Here is a 22,778-nt window from a genome sequence, read left to right on the forward strand (position 1 = left end):
ACACAGTACAATGTCATTGCATTTGAGAGACTGGTTCAGCCCAAAGCTGAGCTAAACCTTACAACTGCTTTACAGTTACTAGCACGGCAATCTGTGACAACGTTGGTTTTTTCTGAAGGGGGCTTGGCCAAAAGTCTGGTTGGGGAGATGGATGAATGAATGGAATCTTGGATACTTCTTGAGTAGCTGAAGAGTGACTAGACCTCTTAGGGTAGATCTCTGTGACAACAGGTGTGCATTTACTTGTGTTCTACAATCTTTAAACAAGTAGCTAATAGAAAAGCCTGAGGTTAATGCCGAAAGAAAAGTGGAGAGCCAGCATTTCTCATTGCTTCCTCTGCATAGGACCTAGAATGAGAAGGCACACATTCTGTCCTATTGGTAGAAGGTCAGGATTTTCAGCTAGCGATTTTCTTTTTTCTTCCAAGTGTTGTACTTGGAGGAGGGACCTGGGACGGGACTGGCAGCAGGATATCTTTAAGAGATGGTTCATGAACATTTTCTTTATTAATTTCATCTTTGTGTTGGGGTGGTGTGGGGAGGGTTTGGGGACCGCAGGGCTTGAGGAAAGGAAGGGGGTGTAGTTAGAAGTCAGGATGGACTGTGACCTTATTTTTTTCTCTAAAGTGCCTAATGAGTGAGAAAAATGCAAAGACAGATTAGGAACTGGCATGGACCATAGTCAAGCCCACTGCCAATGAAAAAGGGAGCCTTCCATGAGCTCGGATGTCATACTCCTCTATATTTAGCGTGCGTCAAGCATTGAGCAGAAGAGGCGTGAAATAGCAACTCCAGGTTGCAGGATTATAAAGAGCAGTGTCTGAAACTTGGTAGAAACTCTATAGTTTCTCTCTTTTTTAGAAGTAAAGTGGGGAAAAGTCAAGCTCTTTTGTCATCTGAAGAGAAAAAGTAAGCAGCGGAAGGGGGAAGGATACAGAGGAAGAAATCCAGGGCAGAGGTGGAGGCAGTGAAGGGAGAGGAATGGCCACACCACAAACTGGGCAGTGAGGGTGGAGGGAGGAGCCCTTGGCACAGGAATGAAACACATGTATTAGAAGCAGCCAGAGCCACCAGGCACTGATCTGTTGGACTGGAAGTGTGCAGATACTCGGTGGCTTTGGTGAAGAGAATTATTTTAGCCACTTCATCACAGGAGACTGCATGGTCAGCCTGCCCTGCCTTCTGGAAGTAATCAGAAAGCACGTTTTGTAAGAATGGCATTGCCTGAGGGTTCAGATTTCCTAGGCAAGGAGGGGGCAGGCTCTTCAGGCCTTATTTTTAACCCATATTTGTTCCTTGCAGAGACATTACTGCCGCGATTGTTGAGTGAAGGGACCAGGTGGAGATGGTGAGTAATTCCCGGGAGCAAAGCTTATTCAAGGCCCTGCTCATGGTCATTTTATTATTAACATAAACTTTTGAAAGAGAGAACAAAGTGTTACATATGCCTTATCCTGATGAAGTCATTTCTTTTTTTTTTTTTTTTTTTGAGACGGAGTCTCGCTCTGTCACCCAGGCTGGAGTGCAGTGGCGCAATCTTTGCTCACTGCAAGCTCCGTCTCCCGGGTTCACGCCATTCTCCTGCCTCAGCCTCTCCGAGTAGCTGGGTCTACAGGCGCCCGCCACCACGCCCAGCTAATTTTTTGTATTTTTAGTAGAGACGGGGTTTCGCCGTGGTCTCGATCTCCTGACCTCGTGAGCCTCCTGCCTCAGCCTCCCAAAGTGCTGGGATTACAAGCGTGAGCTACCACACCTGGCCAACATTTCTTTAATTTTACTTTTTTAATTTAAAAAATCTGCAGGCCGGGCGCGGTGGCTCATGCCTGTAATCCCAGTACTTTGGGAGGCCAAGGCAGGTGGATCACGAGGTCAGGAGATCGAGACCATCCTGGCTAAAATGGTGAAATCCCATCTATACTAAAAATACCAAAAATTAGCCAGACGTGGTGGTGGGTGCCTGTAGTCCCAGCTACTCGGGAGGCTGAGGCAGGAGAATGGCGTGAACCTGGGAGGTGGAGCTTGCAGTGAGCCAAGATGGCGCCACTGCACTCCAGCCTGGGCAAGAGAACGAGATTCCGTCTTAAAAAAACAAAAATCTCCAAGGGCACATACTACATCGTTGGTTGTACATGTGTTGAGCTTCCCAAATCCAAAAATCTGAACTCTGAAATGTTTCAAAATTTGAAACTTTTTGAGCACTGACATGATGCTCAAAGGAATTATTTATTGGAATGTTTCTGATTTTGGATTTTCAGATTTGGAATGCTCAATGGTAAGTATAATGCAAATATTCTAAAAATCCAAAAAAATCTGAAGTCAGAAGCACTTCTGGTTTCAAGCATCTTGGATAGTTTCCTAAGCCACGTCTGACGAACGTGCTGGTACTGAGGACAGAAGTGGGGTTGAGACAGGGAGGAAAGGTAGAGGTGGTCAGAAATCTTAGGTCAGGTCCTGGCTCCATTCATCTTCGGTTCTCAGGTTTCCTATCTGTAAGATGATCTGATACCTCTGAATTGTTTTCTGTTTTCACAACCTATGATTTTTGTAATCCTGAGGCTCTTATTTTTCTTCAAGAATAACTCTTAGTCTGTCTCCCTTAAGGCTGGGTATCTTGAGTCATTTCACCCATTTCTCCATCTTTTCCTGCCCTCTTTGTTTACTCTTCTCTGAACATATTTCAGTGAGCCTTCTCCTGACAAAAACTATGGCTCCTTGAACTCAGCTTAGTCATCTGAACAATGCACATTCCATGGTGAGGACTTCATACATCTGTTAACCAAAAGGAAGAGGGTGATTGTAGGGAGAGGAAGCACAGCAAGAAAGAAAAAAGTGGAAGGTGGTATCATCTTGCTGTGGAAGAAAAGTGATTATATTGTGAACTGAGCTCAGGGTATGCCTCAAATGCAGACTGGGGTCCTGGCTGTGTGGCCATAGGCAAGTTACATCATCTCCAAAATGTGTCCCAATTTCCTAATCTCTAAAATGGACATGACAAAAGTATCTGCCTCGTAGTGTGTTGTGAGATATTATAGATAATGCACTTAGCATTGTCCTTTGCACACAGTAAGCACTTCAATATGTCAAATATATTAATACATATAGTTAAGATGAACTGAGATAGCACCAGGCAAATCAACAAAGAGTGAAAAAGGTAGAGCAAGGTAAAATGAAGAGTTCAGACAATTGGCAAAGGAGAGGATGTTTTACTCTGAATTGTCTGGGTTACTTTTCCTGTGTTGCCCAAATTTCTCTAGAAATTCCACATTTCTCTTTGTTTCACTTTTCTTGCCACACAGAAAGGTCTTCATTATTGTTTCAAATTCCTGTTGCAAAGTGTGAACTGCCTCATATAAAGGAAACCATGTAAGCTGTAGCCTCTGACCTGCCTCTCAGACAGGTCTGTAGGACTGGGGAGGAACATATCACTGTGGTTGACTTAGTATATAAATCCTGTGAGATTGGTTTGCTCAGAAAGCTTTGTGGGTGGTTGTATTAATGGAGCTCAGGATGTGTAGGAGGATATGGATGCAATCACTTTATTCTTCTTTTTCACTGATAAAGCAATGGCACCTATTAGAGCAAGCACAATTCCCTGATAAAAACTATATTGCCAGGGATTAGAAACTCCCTCCTTGCTCAGACCACTTTTCCTTGCCAGTGTGATAGGATCAGACTGTCTTGTGAGCACCTTGACTTCCAAATAATATATTGTGAATGCCTGGAGACCCTGCTATTACTTGCTGGAGTTGACATATTCAGCCACTGAAACTATTCATTGAGTTCAGAGTAAATAAATACCAGGGTAAGCTCCTCTCTCCAAATGAATCATTCGACAAAATCTTGTACTAACCCTCATTGGGGCTGTGGTATTGGCACTGTGTTTTCAATGAAAGAAGATTGCTCCAGGGTAAGGACAGTGGGGAACAGAGGAACACTGTGTTCCTGTTGTTACCTATGGTTGACTTCTCTTCTCTCTCTTGTTCTGTAATCTTTCTAGCCCTTTCCCTCTATTTCTTTATTGGGTTCCATTCACCCTTGCAAGTTTCTTTTCTCTTTGTTATTTGTTCAGTGTGTGCTTACCAAAGTCCTTATCTGCTTCCCTCAGGGGTCAGGAATATTGGTAATAGGCCAGTGTCTGGACAGCATAACTTTTACCAGGTAATGAGAAAGTTTAACTCCTAACATTGGCTGAGACCTTCAAAAGTTTGTGTCCCCACCCCTCTCTGATGTTTCCAGGCTGCTGATCCAAACAGCAGGTGATAAACCGGCAACCCAAAGGCTTGGACTGTAGGTACATTTTGGCTCACAAAGTGTTTTTTTGTTTGTTTGTTTTAATTGACTTAATTATCAAATACTTAAACATCTTAAGATATCATGATGTTGATCTTCTAGAAAAAGCTGAAGATGGGCATTCCCTATGTAATTTATTGGGCACAGTGGCTGGTGGCCTGTAGTCAGCTCCTGTCCTTTTGAGAGGGCATATGCCTACCTCATTCATTGACCCCACTGTCTGACCTGTACATGTTTACATTTGTCTGCTCTATTTTTCTAGAGTTTCTCAACTGAACCAAAGAAAAAGACAGTGATTTGAGTGACCATGTTCTCTGTTCTCTCAAGGGTGGTGCATATTCTAGATGCATAAGAGAGAAGTTAAGGCATAATTAAGTAATGGCTTCATTCTCTCAGAGAACACTGTTGAGATGATCTAAGTCTCTGTTGAGCAGAGTTGCAGGAGGACAGTATGGTGGCCAAGAATCTAGGCCTCAAAGTTAGAACCACCTCATCGGATTATAGCTAAAACTGAAAACATTAAATGTGATAGAAATCAGAACAGTCACCACCTCTGGGGAGGGAATTGATTAAGAGGAAAAACAAGGGAATTTTCTTGGGTGATAGAAACATTCCCTCTCCTGTTTGAATATTGTTCCCAAAGATGTTCAGATTTGTAAAACTCATTGGGCTATGTAGCTAATATCTGTTTATTTTACTAGAAGTAAATTATACCTCAATAGATGTACATATGTATATACATATCTACATGAAAGCATGCAAAGTGCTTAGAAAAAGGCATGCTGTTTAGCTATTTTTATCATACTTGTTTCTAGAAACTTTGATTAAAAAAATATGTAAAATGACCAAAAATGAGACGAGCATTTCCTTTCATACCACAGGTTTCATTGCAAGCATTTGAGAGCACAGGTAATAGCTAAAGATTCTTGCCAAACATAATTGTCAAGGGAGAATCTACTGGATAAATTCTAATTTTATGAAACTATTGAATCACTATAGAAGGATGTGCCTAATTTGTTGTAGCTGCTTTTCATAAAGCTGTAAAAATTTATAGGTTTTAGAGACATATCAAAGATGGTTTATTACCTGGGACAAAATGCCTATACTTAGAGTAACTTTCACTCTGGCTGGAATACAGTAGTCACTCAATAGGTATTCAATAATGTGTCTTAAAATTAATATCCATATTGAGAACTTCTAGCTAATACAATCACAAAAATATTGTTTTCATTAGTAATCATATTGTTATAATCAATTATTCACATATATCTAGAAGCATTTAATATAAGAAATGAGAGAACAGATTTTCCAGCCAAACACTCTGGGTCCAAATGCTTGTTATGCCTTTAACAAGCAAAGAGATTTGGGGTAGATTACTTAACCACTCTTTTTCATTGGCTCAACTGTAAAATAGAAATGATTGTGAGGCAGGTACTAATTATATGTCTGTGAGGATTAAATACATGTAGAACGATGGCTAGTACATAGTACCATTATACAAGTGTTTGTCATTTATGTGTGCTTTATGTTAGAAAAGTGATTTTTTTTTCTTTTTGCAATTTGTCTCTAAGTATTGCTCAAAATCTGTGTGTAGATGGTTGGTGAAAGTAATGTGAAACCAGGAGTTCAAGTGGAAAAGACAGAAACCTGGAATTTATGGGAAACATACTGGTTTTCAGTTTTGCTGACTTTGGTTTTGTTACTGCCTTACTCTGTGATCTTGATTAAGTTGCTTCACCACCCTGAACCTTGTTTTATTATCTGTTAAATAAGGATTCGGATTTTATATTGTCCATGTTCCCTTTAGGCCTTGTGTGTCACTCTCTGATCTCAAGTGTTTGAGTCATGTTCATTATTATTTTATTACACAGCTTGGTCCCCAAGTCACAGAAGAGCTGTAGTAGCTTGACTCCTATTGTCATTATCTGGTTCTGGTGGGAGTCATCCATGGGGTTTTAGAAAGCACCGACCTTGTACAACACAAAGTAGCTGGTTTGCTGAGAGTATCTGCCACTACCATTAAGAAAGCTAGCCATAGAAGTGGCCATGATGGGGTAGATACAGCATCCTTTGCATGTGAAAATGACACCATTAAATCTGGGGTCAGATGCTTGAAATTATTTTTCTTGCCCGAGGGCATTCAGTTCACATATTCTTTTCTGGTCCTCAACTTGCAACATCAAAGACCAGCCTAGTTTTATGTAGAGCCAAATCTTCAACAATTCCTGCAATGCCTTCAAGTCTTTGTTCAGCTACAGCCTTTTCCATGAGGTCAACTTTCCCATGCATGCATGCATGTATTTATTTATTTATTTATTTATTTATTTATTTTGAGGCTGAGTCTCGCTCTGTCCCCCAGGCTGGAGTGCAGTAACACAATGTCAGCTCACTGCAAGCTCTGCCTCCCAGGTTCATGCCATTCTGCTGCCTCAGTCTCCTGAGTAGCTGGGGCTAAAGGCTCCTGCCATCATACCTGGCTAATTTTTGGTATTTTTAGTAGAGACGGGGTTTCACCATGTTAGCCAGAATGGTCTCGATTTCCTGACCTCATGATCCGGCCGCCTTGGCCTCCCAAAGTGCTGGGATTACAGGCGTGAGCCACTGTGCCCAGCCAACCTTTCCCATGCTTTTAAATATTGAGCCTGCTGTATTCCCCAGCCCCTGGTACTACTGGTCTATTTTTTTTTTTTTTGGTCTTTTTTTTTTTTTTTTAGAAGGTGGGATTTTTCCTCATAGCATTCATCTCCTTGTGACATAAATATAATATTCCCTGGTGTTGATGTTTGTTATCTGTCTCCCCATCACTACGTCTTGCCACCACTATGAGATCAGAGCTCTTTGCTGTTGCTCATTGATGTATCCCAGATGCCTTGAACACCATCAGGGGAGGACCGAGGGACAGCACATATTTGCAGGTGGTGGCAGTGTTTCAAATGCATCTCACACTGAATATATGTCTATGGTAATTCTAAATACCTTACTTTGTATTCAGGAAAAGTTAGGTCTTTGCCTCAGCCTGTGAGTAATGGAGAGAAAACCGGGCCTGAGTTTAAGTTCAGACCCTAACCAACTTACTAGTTAGGGGTCTTTGAGAATACTCTTGCATTCCTTAGGACCTCAGTTTCTTCATTTATGAAATGGTTTTAATTATATTGTTCTCCCATAGTGTTGCAGGAACGTATGCACTTGTGTATCTGCTAATTCCTGGTAGAAATATGCATGTGTGTTTCACATATATATCCGCCTGAAAGCACCTCAGCTAGTACCTCATACATCTGCATCTCTAGGATGGAAAGAATTGATGTTAATAATGATGCTGAAGTATCTTCTGGTTCATCAGAGATAAATAATTTAAACTTAAATACAAGGTATATTACAATTTTGGGGGCACCTTGATAATATTTATTTAAAAACTGTACAGACACACTTTGACCTGGCAATCTGGTTTCTCAGGACTTGTCTGAGAGGTGTATTTGGACCTATGTGAAATGTGTATGCTCTATGTCTGTGGCTTTCAATAATACTCATATCCCGGAGTCTTAAAGATTCATGTCCCAAAGCCCAGTCTTCCTCCCCCTTGAAGTCCAGATTCATTTCCAAGTGCCGTCATAGCATTCTTGTTTATCTGTCTCCTTATCACTACCTCTTGCTATCTCTTTGGAATCTCATGTGCCTTCAACATTAACAAACCTGTCTCTTCCCCCATCATTCCCCTGCACACTTCATCCCCCTCCTGCCCTCCAAGCCTTCTATCCTCATGCTGTTCCCCATGGGGTACCCTTGTGCAATTGGCTGCTTATGCTGAAACCTTGGGGTTCTCCTTGACTCCTGTCCTTTTCGACGCCCCGTGTCTCAAGCCACAGAGAATCCTATTAGCTCTGCTTTCCCTCAAGATTCCAAATACAGCAACTCCCCAGCTTCTCACCCACCTGTCTGTAGGCCTGGGCCACTGTCACCTCTCTGAAGACGATTGCAGTAGTCATGGGCCCCTGTTCTCCACACTTCCATTCTCGCTCCTACAGCCCATTCCCTAGAGAACACTAGAGTGATCCTGAAGTGAAAATCTGATCATCCCATTTCCACGCCTAGGTTCTGCAGTGGTTATTGTTGCTTTCTGTATCATACCTGAGGTTTTTACTGTGGTTCTGAGCTCCTGCTTCTTTCCTCTTCTGCCTGTGCCCAAGCTTATTTTCAAACATTCTCCTGCGGTCCACTCTGATCTAGCCACACTGTCCTCCTCACCTGCCAAGCGAGCTCCTGCCTCAGGGCCTTTGCACTTGCTGGTCCAGTTTCCTCTGACTCAAATATTTCCCCAGATATCCTCATGCTTTACTCTCTTGCTTCTTTGTGTTTCGTCTTCACATCTCTCTGGGATGGTCAGGCTTAACCATCCCTTAAACAGGAGCTCCTTAACACCTCAGCACTGTTCCCTTCTGCTGCTTCTGTGTTTTCTTCGTAAGACTGATTTCCAACAACAAGTAGAAAAAGTTACATGTTCATTATGATAGGTAACAAAAAATGACTGGAAACAACCTCCTCACTATTTGTCTCTGAGCTGGTTAAGTTAAATGTCATAGATCCATACCATTTAAAACAGTCTAGCTGTTTTTTTGTAATTTTATGTTTTTATGGGACTATCAGTTATGTTAAGTAGACCAAGTTAGATTTAGAGCGTTATGTAAAATATGCTCTTGTTTGTGTAAAAAAAAAATCAATGTGCATATGCACTGAACATCTATATTGAATAAAGCCTGAATATGTACTAAACATTTCTATAAAGATAAGACATAAGCTGATAATACTGGTTGCCTCAGTGCGGGGAGGCTGAAGGTGTGAATGAGAGAATTGTTTAACCACATGTTCTTTGATTCTTTTAAATACATGCACTTGTTGAATTTGTTTTGGGTAAAAGTTTTTCAACACTTTGGTATTACATATTTTAGCTAAGAATTGGAATATGTAACTATTAAATTAATCTGAGTATTTGTTTAAAAAGAAACCGCCATTCCTGGGCTAGTTCACATAAATAGGTACTTACTTTTCTGGATGAATTTTGTAAGAAACAAATGTTGTTACATCAAAACTAAAAGTGATGAATTTTTTACCATTGTCTAAATTGTGCCAAACATTTGTGATCCAAGACTAATGCCTGGTATGGATGGCTGAATAAAAAGCAAACCTTGAAAGCAAACAGTTTTACCTAAAAATTAATATGGCTGATGGATGACTATTTCTGTACCAGGATGATCCAAAATGGCTCAGATTCCACAACAGACTCTAGAAACTGTAATGAGCCTTTGAGGGAAACTATGCCTACTACTTATATAAACTGGTTACAATCTCATAGTTACATAATTCATGTTTACTTTTAAATTTGCCCAATTTTAACCTGTAGCATCACCAAGAAAAATAAAAACGTACTTGATTTGTATCACTTGTCTTATTCTTAAATTAGATAATGTAGCCATCAGTCTTGCTGTATTTTTCTCTACTCCTTGTTAGAACCTAGGAGGTGCCCCACCTCTTTCTACAAACTCACCTCTCACCCTCTCCTCTGAGCTCATTCAATCCAACTCTTGAGCTTGAGTTCTTCAGGCCGTAGTGCTTGCTCTGCCTTCTGCTGAAAAGCTTGCCCCCACCCCCACGTATCATCTTAATTGTCTCCTTATCAGAATGACCTTCCATGACCAGAGTGGGTTAACCTCTATTCTCTATTACAGGTACCTCTTCGTTTCTTCCTAGCACCTAACTTTAGTTCTAGGGGTTTCATTATTTTCCATTATTGTTTATTGTCCATCTCTCATTAAAATATGAGCTTGATGAAAGCAGAATATGATCATTTTCATCCTTTTGAAGGCCTTTATCTCTAGGACCTACTGACATATATAGTAGATGTCAAAATATATAAATATTTTACTGTTGAAAAATACGTTGGGATTGGAATTTTTTTTGAAGGTCAGCTCTGTACTTTGCCATGTCTCTCCCTGACAGTGCATAACTGAACAGAGAACTGCACTCACAGCACCCACCCCCATAAATTCCTTTATGGAACAAGAGATTATGAAGCCTGGTGGGGAGCAGAGTCAAACATTAGTAAAATGCCTGCCAATGCCCCTTCTTGTTCTCAGCCCTGCCTTATGGTAGAGTTGATCATGGCCCATACAATTTTACAGGCCCAAAAGAAAGATCATTGGGAAACTTGATGGCATTCATGTGTTTTTAGGAAGTTCACTGGGTTTTTTGTTTGTTTGTTTGTTTGTTTATAAATCATCCCTGAAAACATAATGCATTTTTGCACAGCAAATTGGTAACGTAGATACTGTAACTATTTCCAGGGGGCAAAAGAGGAAAACATTTGTTCTTCTCCTGAAGAAGAGCCCTGTGGGAACAAAGATGCAAACAAAAAGTGACCACTTCAATGGTATTAGACTAGAATATGTGCTTAGCCTCACAAAGCGGACCAGCTGTGCATACTCCTGACCCATGACCCTTTTTCATCCCTGTATCTTCTCAGTGACCTGTAACAAGAGGAGCAATAAGAGATTTTCACAGTAGCCATTTGATTCCTGCCAAGTATAGGAAGGAAAGTCAGCATGGCATAAAATTAATGACCACTTGAGTCTAATCAGAGCAGTTTCTCTGTTAAGATATTAAAGACTTGTCAAAAATGTCAGACTCATCACTTTGAAGCTCACGTAGCTTCCTTAATTAGATGGACAATGGCTAGGTCCAGGTATCATGTAGGTTGGGCCTGGTTCAAAGATCTCGGTGACAACTTCACAGTGGGTGGGATTTGCATAAAGTTAGGAGGCTTCTCAGACTGGTGTTGAGCCCTGATGAGGCTACTGGAGGTGGCTGCATGGTCATCACAGAGTCACTGAGGTGTTGGTGGTGGCTGAAGTGGTAGAAGTTACACAGGGCCACACAGCCTTGAAGGAGGTTCTTCACAAGTCCAAGTCCAAGTTAACCCTTGAGATTGCTAGATTAAATTGATATCAAGCCTTGACTCTGTAATGCTATGCAATGCCAGGTAGGAACATTTGCAGTCCCAGGTAGGAACACGTGAATGCCTGAGACCATGAGGTTACAGCTCTCCAAACCATGCTTTAGTAATATGACCATTCAGAATGACCTTCTTGGGAAACTCTGCATCTAAAATATTTGACCACTATTTAATTAATTAATGATTGCAGGTGGTTATATTATATAATAGGATTGTCTTGTCTTTTGGTAGTTTCTTCCTATCTAATGGCAAAACAACAAAGTTTTACTGTATTCGTTCTTTGGGAAATATAATCCTCTTACATTTTGTGTGCAAGAAACAGATGATCCTTAAGTCAAGTGGATTTGTTTATAAACAGGTCAACATTGGAAATAGCTTTATGAAGGAGTAATGCTTTGGATTTAAGCCTGCTTAGCATTGGTATAATTGTATGTGCTTTTGGAAAAACAAAGTTGTATAAGTTTTTACTTCTTCTGTTATAGCTAGGTACTTATTACTCGGGAATATACTTTACTGTTTAACGTTGGCTTGATTTTTATTCATTTATTCATTCATTGAACAAATGTATACTCATTCGTTCATTGAACAAATGTTTTGCTAAAAAATGCATTTGCTTTTTTTCCATTAAAACAAACATGACAATAAAGTGAATCACACAAATGTTTGGGTTTCACAGTGCAGATAAAGTTTATCTTTATACTGTAGTATACTATTGTGCAATAGCATTATATCTAAAAGTACATACCATAACTTAAAAATACCTTACTGCTAAAAACAATTGGGATAAGAAAAAACTAAAAATATTAGGAATACAAACAAGTTAACAACATGAATATGTAGTTAGAATGAGAAAGGAAATTAAAGTATTAATCTTTAAAAGATGACATCACAAAATCAGGAAGGGTAATATTGCTAATAATTAACTGCCTCACATACTTTTTCTGTACTTTCTGGTTGTATAGCCTTTAATTGTCTCTTCATATGACAACTATATGCCATTAGCACTTTCTGTGTAGACAATGGAAAGATAATTATTTTTATGGCAATTTTGACAAAACTTTTTAAATATTGATGGTTGTAATGTAGAATGGACACAACTTTACACAAAGATACACATGGTATACATAACCTACAAACCCAAGTATTCTGGTTAATTATATTTTCCACAATTCCCATACAAAATAAAACACACATGGAACATTTATGGTTATATATGCCAAATTCAATATATTATTGACAGTAGAGCATTTGTTTTGATGAGGCATCAATGACAGTTGAATTATACATTTGAAATTTTACATATCTGATGATTATCAGATAAACTTTTGACTAGCTTCTGTCTTTTCTACTACCCATGTATTTCTGGTGCTGGCCATTGTAGGTCATGTTTATATTGCATCGTGTCCTTTGGTCCTCTTCTTTCATGTCACCATGCTTGGTGAATTGGAGCTATGGGTGGAAGGAGTATTCCTAGAAGACATTCCTACACCAGGAGATCTAGCAGTAATGTACCTCTACTGGGAAGTGCTGCAAACCATATAAATATATTCTGTATTCAAACTGTATGAACCACTAAGCCAACTTGTTCTTAGATCTCCAAAATGCATGTAAATCCTCCAGAGCTAACACGAGGGGAAGTCAGAGTAGAAAAAGATAGGATTTAGCGAGTTGCAATTAAAACATCTTTTAAAAATTTTATAAAATTGTATGACTATTGTCATGATTTACTGGGGTCTCTCCTGGGGTCTTCAAAGGCCTGGGGTCTGCCCAAGTGAGGAATTAAAGTTTTAACTTCAATTCTCTGGACAGTAAATTTGTTCCGGGAAGGAATAAGAAGAATGATAGATTGGAGATTGTCATTCGTCTTTGTTTTTATCTTTCAACCTGTTTTAATTTTTGATTAGAAAAATGAACGTACTCAGCATATCTAAATTTCCCTTACCATGCAGGATTCTTTATAACAGATGTATCCATTACCATATGTTCACATGGAAAGGCCTCCTTTTATAATTATTTGTAGAAAAGTCCTCATCCCCTTTACTCTTTCTTTCTTATGTATTTTGATGAGTTGGAGACTGGGGTATTCTGTTTCATGGGACTCATTAAAGAGGGTGTGGCGGAGACGACATGCAATAAGCCACTATACCATGCAGCAAAAGATCCAAGTTATAATCCCTGCTCAGCTTCTAGTTTGCCGTGTGACTTGAAAAGGAGCTGCTTCCTCCTGGTCTTGACTTCCACAGCTGATCAATTTTGTCTTGGCCAAAATTAGTAGTTCCCAGGAGCAAAGGATTCTGCAGAGATGCCTCAAGGGTAGCCAGACCCTGCTTTAAGCAGAGGAACTCCACTTTTTAAATTTTTATTTTTTTATTATTATTATTATTTTTGCTATTTTACACACTAGAGTTTCTTTCAAGACTTTGTCTTACAATGATTACCCTATGAAAAAAAAGTGAAAGCCATTTTTTAGATGTTGTCCCAAATGCTTAGAATCATCTGGGAGATTTTTCACAATGTTCCACCCTGAGCTCCAGATTCTGATAATGGAGCTCAAAATTGGTACCATATTTGTTCAGTTTCTTTTGTGTTTTGGTGCATAATTAGGGTTGAGTGGCATTATTCTAGACCAATGGCATGCAATCCTGTCTACTCTTAGAATTTTCTGGGAAGCTTTAATAAATACTGATGCCTGGGTGCTACCTCTGTGATTGTTACTTAACCTGAGTACAGATGTGTGTTTTTAAAATTGTATTTACTTATTTATTTTTTGAGACGAAGTCTTCACTCTGTTGCCCAGGCTGGAGTGCAATGGTGCAATCTTGGCTCACTGCAACCTCCGCCTCCCATGTTCAAGCAATTCTCCCTGCCTCAGCCTCCCAAGTAGCTGGGATTACAGGTGCCCACCACCATGCCCAGCTAATTTGGGTATTTTTAGTAGAAACGGAGTTTTACCATGTTGGCCAGGCTGGTCTCAAACTCCTGACCTCAAGTGATCCCCCTGCCTTGGCATCCCAAAGTGCTGGGATTACAGGTGTGAGCCACCATGCCTGGACGAGTACAAATGTTTTTAACAGCTCCGTCAGTAACTCTGATGTGCATCCAGGGCTGAGAACCCTTAGTCAAGATAATCACTGCATTCTGCCAAGTTCTACCAGTATGTGTATGAAAACGAGAAATCACAAGCATGCTATCTATACCTCCATCCTCTTATAAACATTTATTGATCATGTCATTTCCATTTTATAGCTATGTTTATGTAATGACACCATCGGTTGGGTTGAATGACAGAGAAAAGGCAACTGATGTAGTGGCAGTATCACCAGCTTCTGCACACTTATTTGTAAAGAATTTCTCACTGTTTATCTTGCCTATGAGAATTCCAGATTATTGTTCAAGACCTTACCCTGCCACAAATCCTTTAGCCCTGCACAAGCAGGTTAACTTCTCTAATCCTAATTTGGCTCATTCACAATTAGTTGATTAATATCAAAGGAAATTGCACACGTGATTCTAAGATTCTGTGATCATTTTATTTCATAGAATATGATCTGATGGAAAATAAAAACCTAATTTATTTCAGGCTTATAAAGCATTCTTTTTACTTTTATTTGATCTTCATATTTAAAAAGGCCAGTGATTGATGACTTTGTTGTGTTCCCTTCTTCTTATAACACATCCCTGATCTGCAGAGGAATTATCAGAAGCTGAGATTTAAAACTGAGATCCTCTTACACCACAAAGCTCACTGCCTGGCTGGTAACCCAGTGCTTTGGGAGCCTGAAGTGAAAATTTGCAAGTATACAAACAAGAACTTGCCCATGGTATTTAGCTTAAACCTTTATATACCCCCAGACAGCAGCAGAGCTGGTAGCAGATGGGAAATCATTCATTGGGTCATCATTTATGCATTCTGTTTTCCATTCAATCATTCCACACACATATTCCAACATATACTAGGTACTGATTTCGGCACTAGGGTATGTGTTTGGAATAAGACAGATGCCACGTAGGCCTTCATGGAGCATTTTAGTTAGCCATAAGGAAGAATCCATTCAGTTTTTCAAATGGAATTCCACTGATGCCTAACGGCCATGAATTCTCTGTGGGATTTTTAGATTTTTATGTGTCCATTTTAATGATTATCTAAAAACCAAAAAATAATCACATTCTGAACCATCTGGAAGATATCCTAATAACCAAGGATGTGATTTTAGGGCCCACATTTTGGTTTTAATTATGGCCACTTTGGCACCACATATTACTAATTTATTGCTATTGGCTGAGAAGAAAATAAATGAAGTAGGTCTTATTTGTAGGGAATGCAGCATGTCTACATGACAGCCAAATGAAGTAAAAATAAGGGCTGTACCATTATCTGAATGGAGATAGGCAGTGGGGGTCCTGTTATCACATGGCTTATGACAGAGTAGAGATGCTGTGCTCAGGAGACCTTGTGCCAGAGCCCTTGGTACCACATTCATGTGTTTTAGTTTAAGGCAAATCATCTTTTGTAGTACTTCATTATTTTCCAGTTTGAGTGATAGGCATTTTCTAGCTTTATTTATATTTAATTTTAAAATTTGTTTTGGTTTTAGAATTGGATAGAAGTGATATGTTTATCTACATTTGTGTTGACACTTAATTAGTAATTCTAGTATAAAGATAATTTGTGTCAACAGCAGGGACTTGGAAAACCTTCCTTATTTTAAAGGGCATCAACATATTACTTTATAATATGTTGACAAATCCTTTTCTAATTTCTCTCTCTCTCTACTGTGCTTAGCGTTTAACTAGTTCATCCTCTCATTAGCCTACGAGCTAATGTTCACATTTTACTTGACTTTGACCCTCCTTTACGTTTCTTAAATAAGTTGCCTGATAACGATTAGAATTGCCTAACTCACAAAGACTAACTCAGGGGGTAGTTAGGTATTCACTAGATTATCACTTGTTGAAGATTCCCAAAGCAAGTGGGATTCCAGCTATGTGTCTGCAAGGACCCCTTTTAAATCTGAAATAGAGGAGCGGTCAAAGCTGCCACAGTTGCCACTGACTGGCAATACAGAATGATTGTGTTCAAAATTTTTAACCCCTGCCCCCCAAATAAATTGCCTGAATAATATTTTTATATTACTAAGGTGAACTGCTGGGATTACCTTATTTTCTTCAGTCATTCTAAAGTTTTCCTTCGGTTTGGTAGGTCTTTGAGCATCTCCCCCACAAAGATGTTGGAATTCTGAGTCATTTGGACAATGGCCTCCTAGGAGTCCCTTTCCACCCAGTATGTGTGTGACTGTGGCTGTATCAGTGCACATCAGAAGTCATGGCTGTGTTAAATGAGAAGCCTCAAGCTAGCATCCAGAGAAGCCACTTTTGTCCAGAGGAAACAGATTTTTAGAGTTGTCGGAGGGTGTAAATGTAGACAGCAGCCAGCCATATCTCTTCATCAGTTGATTTTTTTTCCTTTATTTTTTTCTCTTCTCTCAGCGGTTTAATGTGAGTGCTTCTCTCTTGCCTTGTTTATTTCAGATGCCTCAGGAACAGTACACTCACCACCGGAGCACCACGCCCGGCTCCGTGGGGCCACAGGTATACAAGGTGGGGATTTACGGCTGGCGGAAACGATGCCTGTATTTCTTCGTCCTGCTCCTCATGATTTTAATACTGGTGAACTTGGCCATGACCATCTGGATTCTCAAAGTCATGAACTTCACAATTGTAAGTAAAACCATCTAGGTTTGTTTAGCTCTCTTCTGGGAGGGGAAACGTGGGGTGAGATGATGAAGGAATGTGGAAAAGTGATGTTATTACAGTACGACTCAAAAGATCTGTAACCTCGTATTTTGGTGAAAGAGCATTTCCGTTCAGATTGAATATGGATATTGACTTCTATCTAATCTCAATTCTTCAGGGGCTAGTAATCCAACTTAAAGATATTTCCCTCCTTTAGAATCTCCTGTATGTTATCCCTCCATTTTGATAACTGTTTCTGTAGCCTGTAGCTTTCAAGCACTTTGATTAAATAATTAAGCAATAGAGAATAAATTCAAAGTATTAAGTTTTCAGCAATTGTAGTGATTATAAGAGGTTTTTTGAAGTAGAGAGTTGAAACATTTGAGTAAAATTATACCATGAGCATTATCTATCTAAAAATTTTAACTATTTATGCTTGATTATCCATCACTCTGGTTGGTTAAGAATATCCTCAGTTTTTCGGAGGACGATCCTCTTTGCCACTGGTCTGGGTAAGATGGAAATTAGAGGAATGTAGCTGTGTTTCATTTTTTTTTTTTTTAAGAATTGATGTTTACGTTTCTTCAATGAAACTCTTGCTATTGGTGTTTGGGGTCCCTGTACAGACCGGACATTTACTGTTGTAGTTCAAATGAAAAGAAAATCTTGGAAAAATGACGTTTGGAGTTATTTAGAGGTTTTATGCCTGGAAATTCTGGTCTATACTAGTAATGTAAGTAGCCTAACTCATTAATGAGGAAATACTGGGCAGCAGTCTGCTGTATTGAGCATAATTTCCTTTTTTGTTCCGATGTCAAAAGTAAGTAATATAGATTGGCAATAAAAATAACTCCTAGGTCAGGCACATGGGCTCATGCCTAAATTCCAGGACTTTGGGAGGCTGAGTTGGGAGGATCACTTGAGCCCAGGAGTTCAAGATCAGCCTGGGAAACATAGCAAGACCCGATCTTTGCAACCAAGCAAACAAACAAAAACCAAACAACAAATAACAAACCAAAAAACAAACCAAATAGCAAAGACCAAAACCCTCTTGTTTGATAAATAAACAGGATCTTTACAGAGTAACAGTAAAATTTTCATGTGACAATCCCAAATATCATAATGGATATTTGCATTTTCTAAATTACAAAGTTCATTTTTATCCTTGACATCCTATGCATAGTCACACTTTCTTGCCTTTGCTTGTACATTTTCTTCTGCTTGGAGTGCTTTTCTCTGTCTTCCCTGTCTGGTAAAACTTGTCTTGATACTCCTGTGGTTCCATTTATGTATCTCTTATTATATTTACCACTCCAGATAATAATTTTTACATGTATTTCCCAGACAAACTGAACTTTGAGAAAGGCAAAGGCTGCATCTTTTCTGTGAGTGGCTTTGTCCATCACTCATGCTAGGGCTTCTTGGTGCTTGACTTAATTAGGACTCTATAAACCAAGGTTACAGATACTGCTTCAGGTCTCAGAATGGCTCACTTTTTAATATTTGTGGTAACAGTTAGGAAACCATAAAAACAAAAATATTCCCTTGATGTTACAAATTTCTATCTTGAGAGGAGAAAATAATTCAGTTCTTTCTAAAAAAAATTTTCTTTCTTTATGTATGTTATTTATTTATGTATGGGCAGGGTCTCACTTTTTCACGGAGGCTGGAGGACAGTGGTACGATCATAGCTCACTGCAGCCGTGGACTCCTGGGCTGAAGCAATCCTCCCATCTCAATCTCCCAAGTAGATAGAACTACAGACACACACCATCATGCTTGACTAATTTTTAAATTGTTTGTAGAGATGGGTGTCTCACTATGTGGCCTAAGCTGGTTTCAGACTCCTGGCCTCAAGCGGTTCTCGTACCTCAGCCTCCGACAGTGCTGGGATTAGAAGCATGAGACATCACATCCAGCTAAGAGTTCAGTTCTTTTGAAAAATGCAGAAAATCTATATTGCAGTAGTGACTTTGGAAGATTATATGGTCAGTTTCCATGGGGTTGTAGGCATCCAAGGTAATAATTCTAGAGTATTAGAGCACATTAGCTTCCGCTTCTGAATTAGACTCAATCAACACTTCTCAACTTGGACTTTTTTTTTTTTTTTTTTTTTTTTTGTGAGATGGAGTCTCACTGTGTCGCCCAGGCTAGAGTGCAGTGGCGCGATCTCAGCTCACTGCCAGCTACGCCTCCCGGGTTCATGCCATTCTCCTGCCTCAGCTTCCCGAGTAGCTGGAACTACAGGCAGACACCACCACGCCTGGCTAATTTTTTGTATTTTTAGTAGAGACGGGGTTTCACCATGTTAGCAAGGATGGTCTCGATCTCCTGACCTCGTAATCTGCCCATCTCGGCCTCCCAAAGTGCTGGGATTACAGGCGTGAGCCACCGTGCCCAGCCTGGACTTTACTTTCTTTAAAGACAAGCGGAATTCAGAGAAATGTTTAAGCAGGAGAGCAAGATGTAATCAGATTTACATTCTAGAGAGCTTGCCTAGGTGATGAAGCAATAGAATGGGGAAAGTTTATTAGAGCTGAGGGCTCTGGAGGATGCCTTGGGTCCATTCGGCCTTAAGTCCAAGTGACCACAATTGCCATCTGTCGATGTGCATGTTCTGTGATGCTCTTAATTTGTATTTCAAGAACTTGTAAATTAGTAAAACTTCTCTGTTGCAATATTAAACAGGAGAATACTGAAGCTAGGGCAGTAGTATGGACCTTGCATTTAAAGACATTTAAAAGATGGAATTGCTGTACCTTGACTTCTGGTTGGATGTAGGGTTGAGGGATCAGAAGATATTTTGGAAGATTTCTGGTCTTACGATGGTGAGATGGCTGGATGGTGGGGCCTAAAAAGCAAAATAGAGTTTGTTACTTTTCCACTAGAACTTGGCTAGTACTCATGTATACCTTTAGTCCCCTATTTGAAGCTATCCTCTTAATCCCTTTTGTGATTTTTACCAAGGCTGTCACAAATTTAATTTGTAGAACCTGTAAGATTTAGGGGTAGAGGAAGTGGAAAATATGAGCTGAAACTTTGATAACTGTGATATTATACCAATACTGCTTCTAGAGTATGTTTTATCTGGAAGGCTTAATAGAAGTATATGTAAATGTACATTGAATACCACTTATATGACATTAAGGTAATAATCTATATGAAATTGGCTCTTTCCTGCAGTTAACTAAATTGATTGCCAAAGTTGAGAGTCCTTAAAGCTTTACCAAACTTACTGAGGTAAGAATAATGCTGTTATTAGCCATAATTGGTGCTTTATAGCCATAATGCATTTGAGCAAATAGAACTGAAGTGTTAGAAAATTGGTCTTGCCCTGCAAGTTAAAAGCATATTTTCCATCAATCACAGTATAAAGGATATTCTTTTAGAATTATAATTCTCTTGCACAAATAATAATTTACTGACAGTGGAGATCGTGGGGAAAGAATGAGGTATTAAGCAATGTTATGTTGGAGAAAGAGAAAAAAATCAATGAGATGGCAGTAAAACAGTTTATGCAGAGATTTAAAAATATATGTAGGGGAAGTCCTAGCCAAAGCAATCAGGAAAGAGAAAGAAATAAAGGGCATCCAAATTGGGAAAGAGGAAGTCAAACTGTCTCTGTTTGCCGATTACATGAGCATATATCTAGAAAACTCAAAGGGCTCCTCCAAAAGACTCCTAGATCTGATAAACTAAATTCAGTAAAGTCTCAGGTTACAAAATCAATGTACACAAATGGGCAGCACTGCTATATACCAACAATGGCCAAGCTGAGAAATCAAGTGCTCAATCTCTTTTATAATAGCTATAAAAATGTTAAATACCTAGGAATATACTTAAGCAAGGAGGTAAAAGATCTCTACAAGGAGAAATACAAAACATTACTGAAAGAAATCGTGGAAGACACAAACAAATGGAAAACCATCCCATGCTCATGAATTGAATGACTCAGTATCATGAAAATGACCATAGTGCCCAAAGCAATCTACAGAGTCCATGTACTTGCTATCAAAATATCAACATCGTTTTTCACAGAATTAGAAAAAACATTTCTAAAATTCATATGGAACCAAAAAGAGCCCAAATGGCCCAAGTAATGCTAAGCAAAAAGAACAAATCTGAAGGCATCACATTACCAGACTTCAAATTATACTACAAGTTTGTAGTAACCAAAACAGCATAATACTGGTATAAAAGTAAACACATTGACCAATGGAACAGAAGAGAGAACCTAGAAATAAAACCTAATATTTAAAATCAGCTGATCTTTTACAAAGCATACAAAAACATAAATTGGAGAAAGGGCACTCTAATAAGTGATGCTGGGAAAATTGGATGGCTACATGAAGAAGAATGAAACTGGATCCCTTTCTTTCACTGTATTGAAAAAATTAACTCAAGATGGATGAAAGACTTAAAGACCTGAAAAATTCTAGAACATAAAAATTCTAGAAAGAAAAACCTAGGAAAAGCACTTCTGGATATTGGCCTAGGCAAATAATTTATGACTAAGACCACAAAAACAAATGGAACAAAAACAAAAATAAATAAATGGAACCTAATTAAACTAAAAAGCTTCTGCACAGTAAAAGAAATAGTAATCAGAATTAGCAGACAACCTATGGAGTGGGAGAAAAAATTTGCAATTATGCATCTGACAAAACGACTAATATTCAGAATTGATAAGGAACTCTAAGCAAGGAAAAAAAAAAAAAACAGGTGATCTCATTAAAAAGTAGGCAAATGGCCTGAATAGACATTTCTCAAAAGAATTGATATAAATGGCCAAGAAACATAAAAAAATGTACAACAGATCTAATCATTACAGAAATGCAAATTAAAAACCACAATGAGATACCACCTTACCCAAAGCAGAATGGCTATTAATAAAAATAAAAATAAAATAGATGTTGGTGTGGATGTGGTGAAGAAGGAATATTTATATACTGCTGATGGGAATGTAAATTAGTACAATGTCTATAGAAAACAGTTTGGAGATTTTTCAAAGACATCAAAGTAGACCTACCATTCGATCCAGTAATCTCACTGCTGGGTAGATACCCAAAAGAAAAAAGTCATTATATCAAAAAGAGACCTGCATATGTATATTTTTTTTGCAGCACATTTCACAACTGTAAAGATATGGAACCAACCTAAGTCCCCATCAACAGATGGGTGGATAAGGAAAATGTGATATACATACTCCATCAGCCATAAAAAAGAATGAAATAATGGCTTTTACAGCAAGTTGTATGGAACCAGAGGCCATTTTTCTAAGTGACGTGACTCAGGAATCAAAAATCTGATACCACATGTTCTTTTTGATAAGTGGGAGCTAAACTAAGGGTATGCACAGGCATATAGAGTGGTATAATGGACATTGGAGACTCAGAAGAGGAGAGGGTGGGAGGGGGATGATGAAGGATGAAAAGCTACCTGTTGGGTAGAGTATACAGTACTCAGTGACAGGTGCACTAAAATTCCGGAGGTCACCACTATATTATTGATCCATGTAACCAAAAACCACTTGTATCTCTAAAGCTATTAAGGGAAAAAATTATTTATATATATATGCACACACACACATATACACACACATTTATGTAGGAAAGAGTGATTATTTTGTATGTTTGGTTTGTTCAACAATTTGAGATTTGGGAAAGCTCACACTGTAATCAAACCCCCTGTGTAATGACGAACTATGAGAACGATGTCATCTGAAAGTGTTTGTGAAAACTTGGTGATCTAT

At 39.0% G+C, this 22,778-nt stretch overlaps 1 protein-coding gene across 2 annotated transcripts in view; it reads left to right on the forward strand.

Annotated features, from left to right (window-relative positions):
• The window catches only part of SGCD (sarcoglycan delta), a 423,006-nt gene that overhangs the window by 1,116 nt on the left and 399,112 nt on the right, over positions 1 to 22,778 (forward strand). The window contains exons 2-3 of one of the 2 annotated variants that reach the window (XM_032158481.2): positions 1,303 to 1,348; positions 16,823 to 17,011. In XM_032158481.2, the coding sequence (XP_032014372.1) occupies positions 1,346 to 1,348; positions 16,823 to 17,011 (192 nt within the window). In that variant the 5' untranslated portion in view covers positions 1,303 to 1,345. The remainder of the gene's footprint in view (positions 1 to 1,302; positions 1,349 to 16,822; positions 17,012 to 22,778) is intronic. The other variant, XM_032158477.2, reaches the window with a different exon arrangement.

This window comes from Hylobates moloch, unplaced genomic scaffold (genome assembly GCF_009828535.3).
Source record: "Hylobates moloch isolate HMO894 unplaced genomic scaffold, HMol_V3 SCAFFOLD_6, whole genome shotgun sequence".
In the NCBI taxonomy this organism is placed as follows: Eukaryota; Metazoa; Chordata; class Mammalia; order Primates; family Hylobatidae; genus Hylobates; species Hylobates moloch.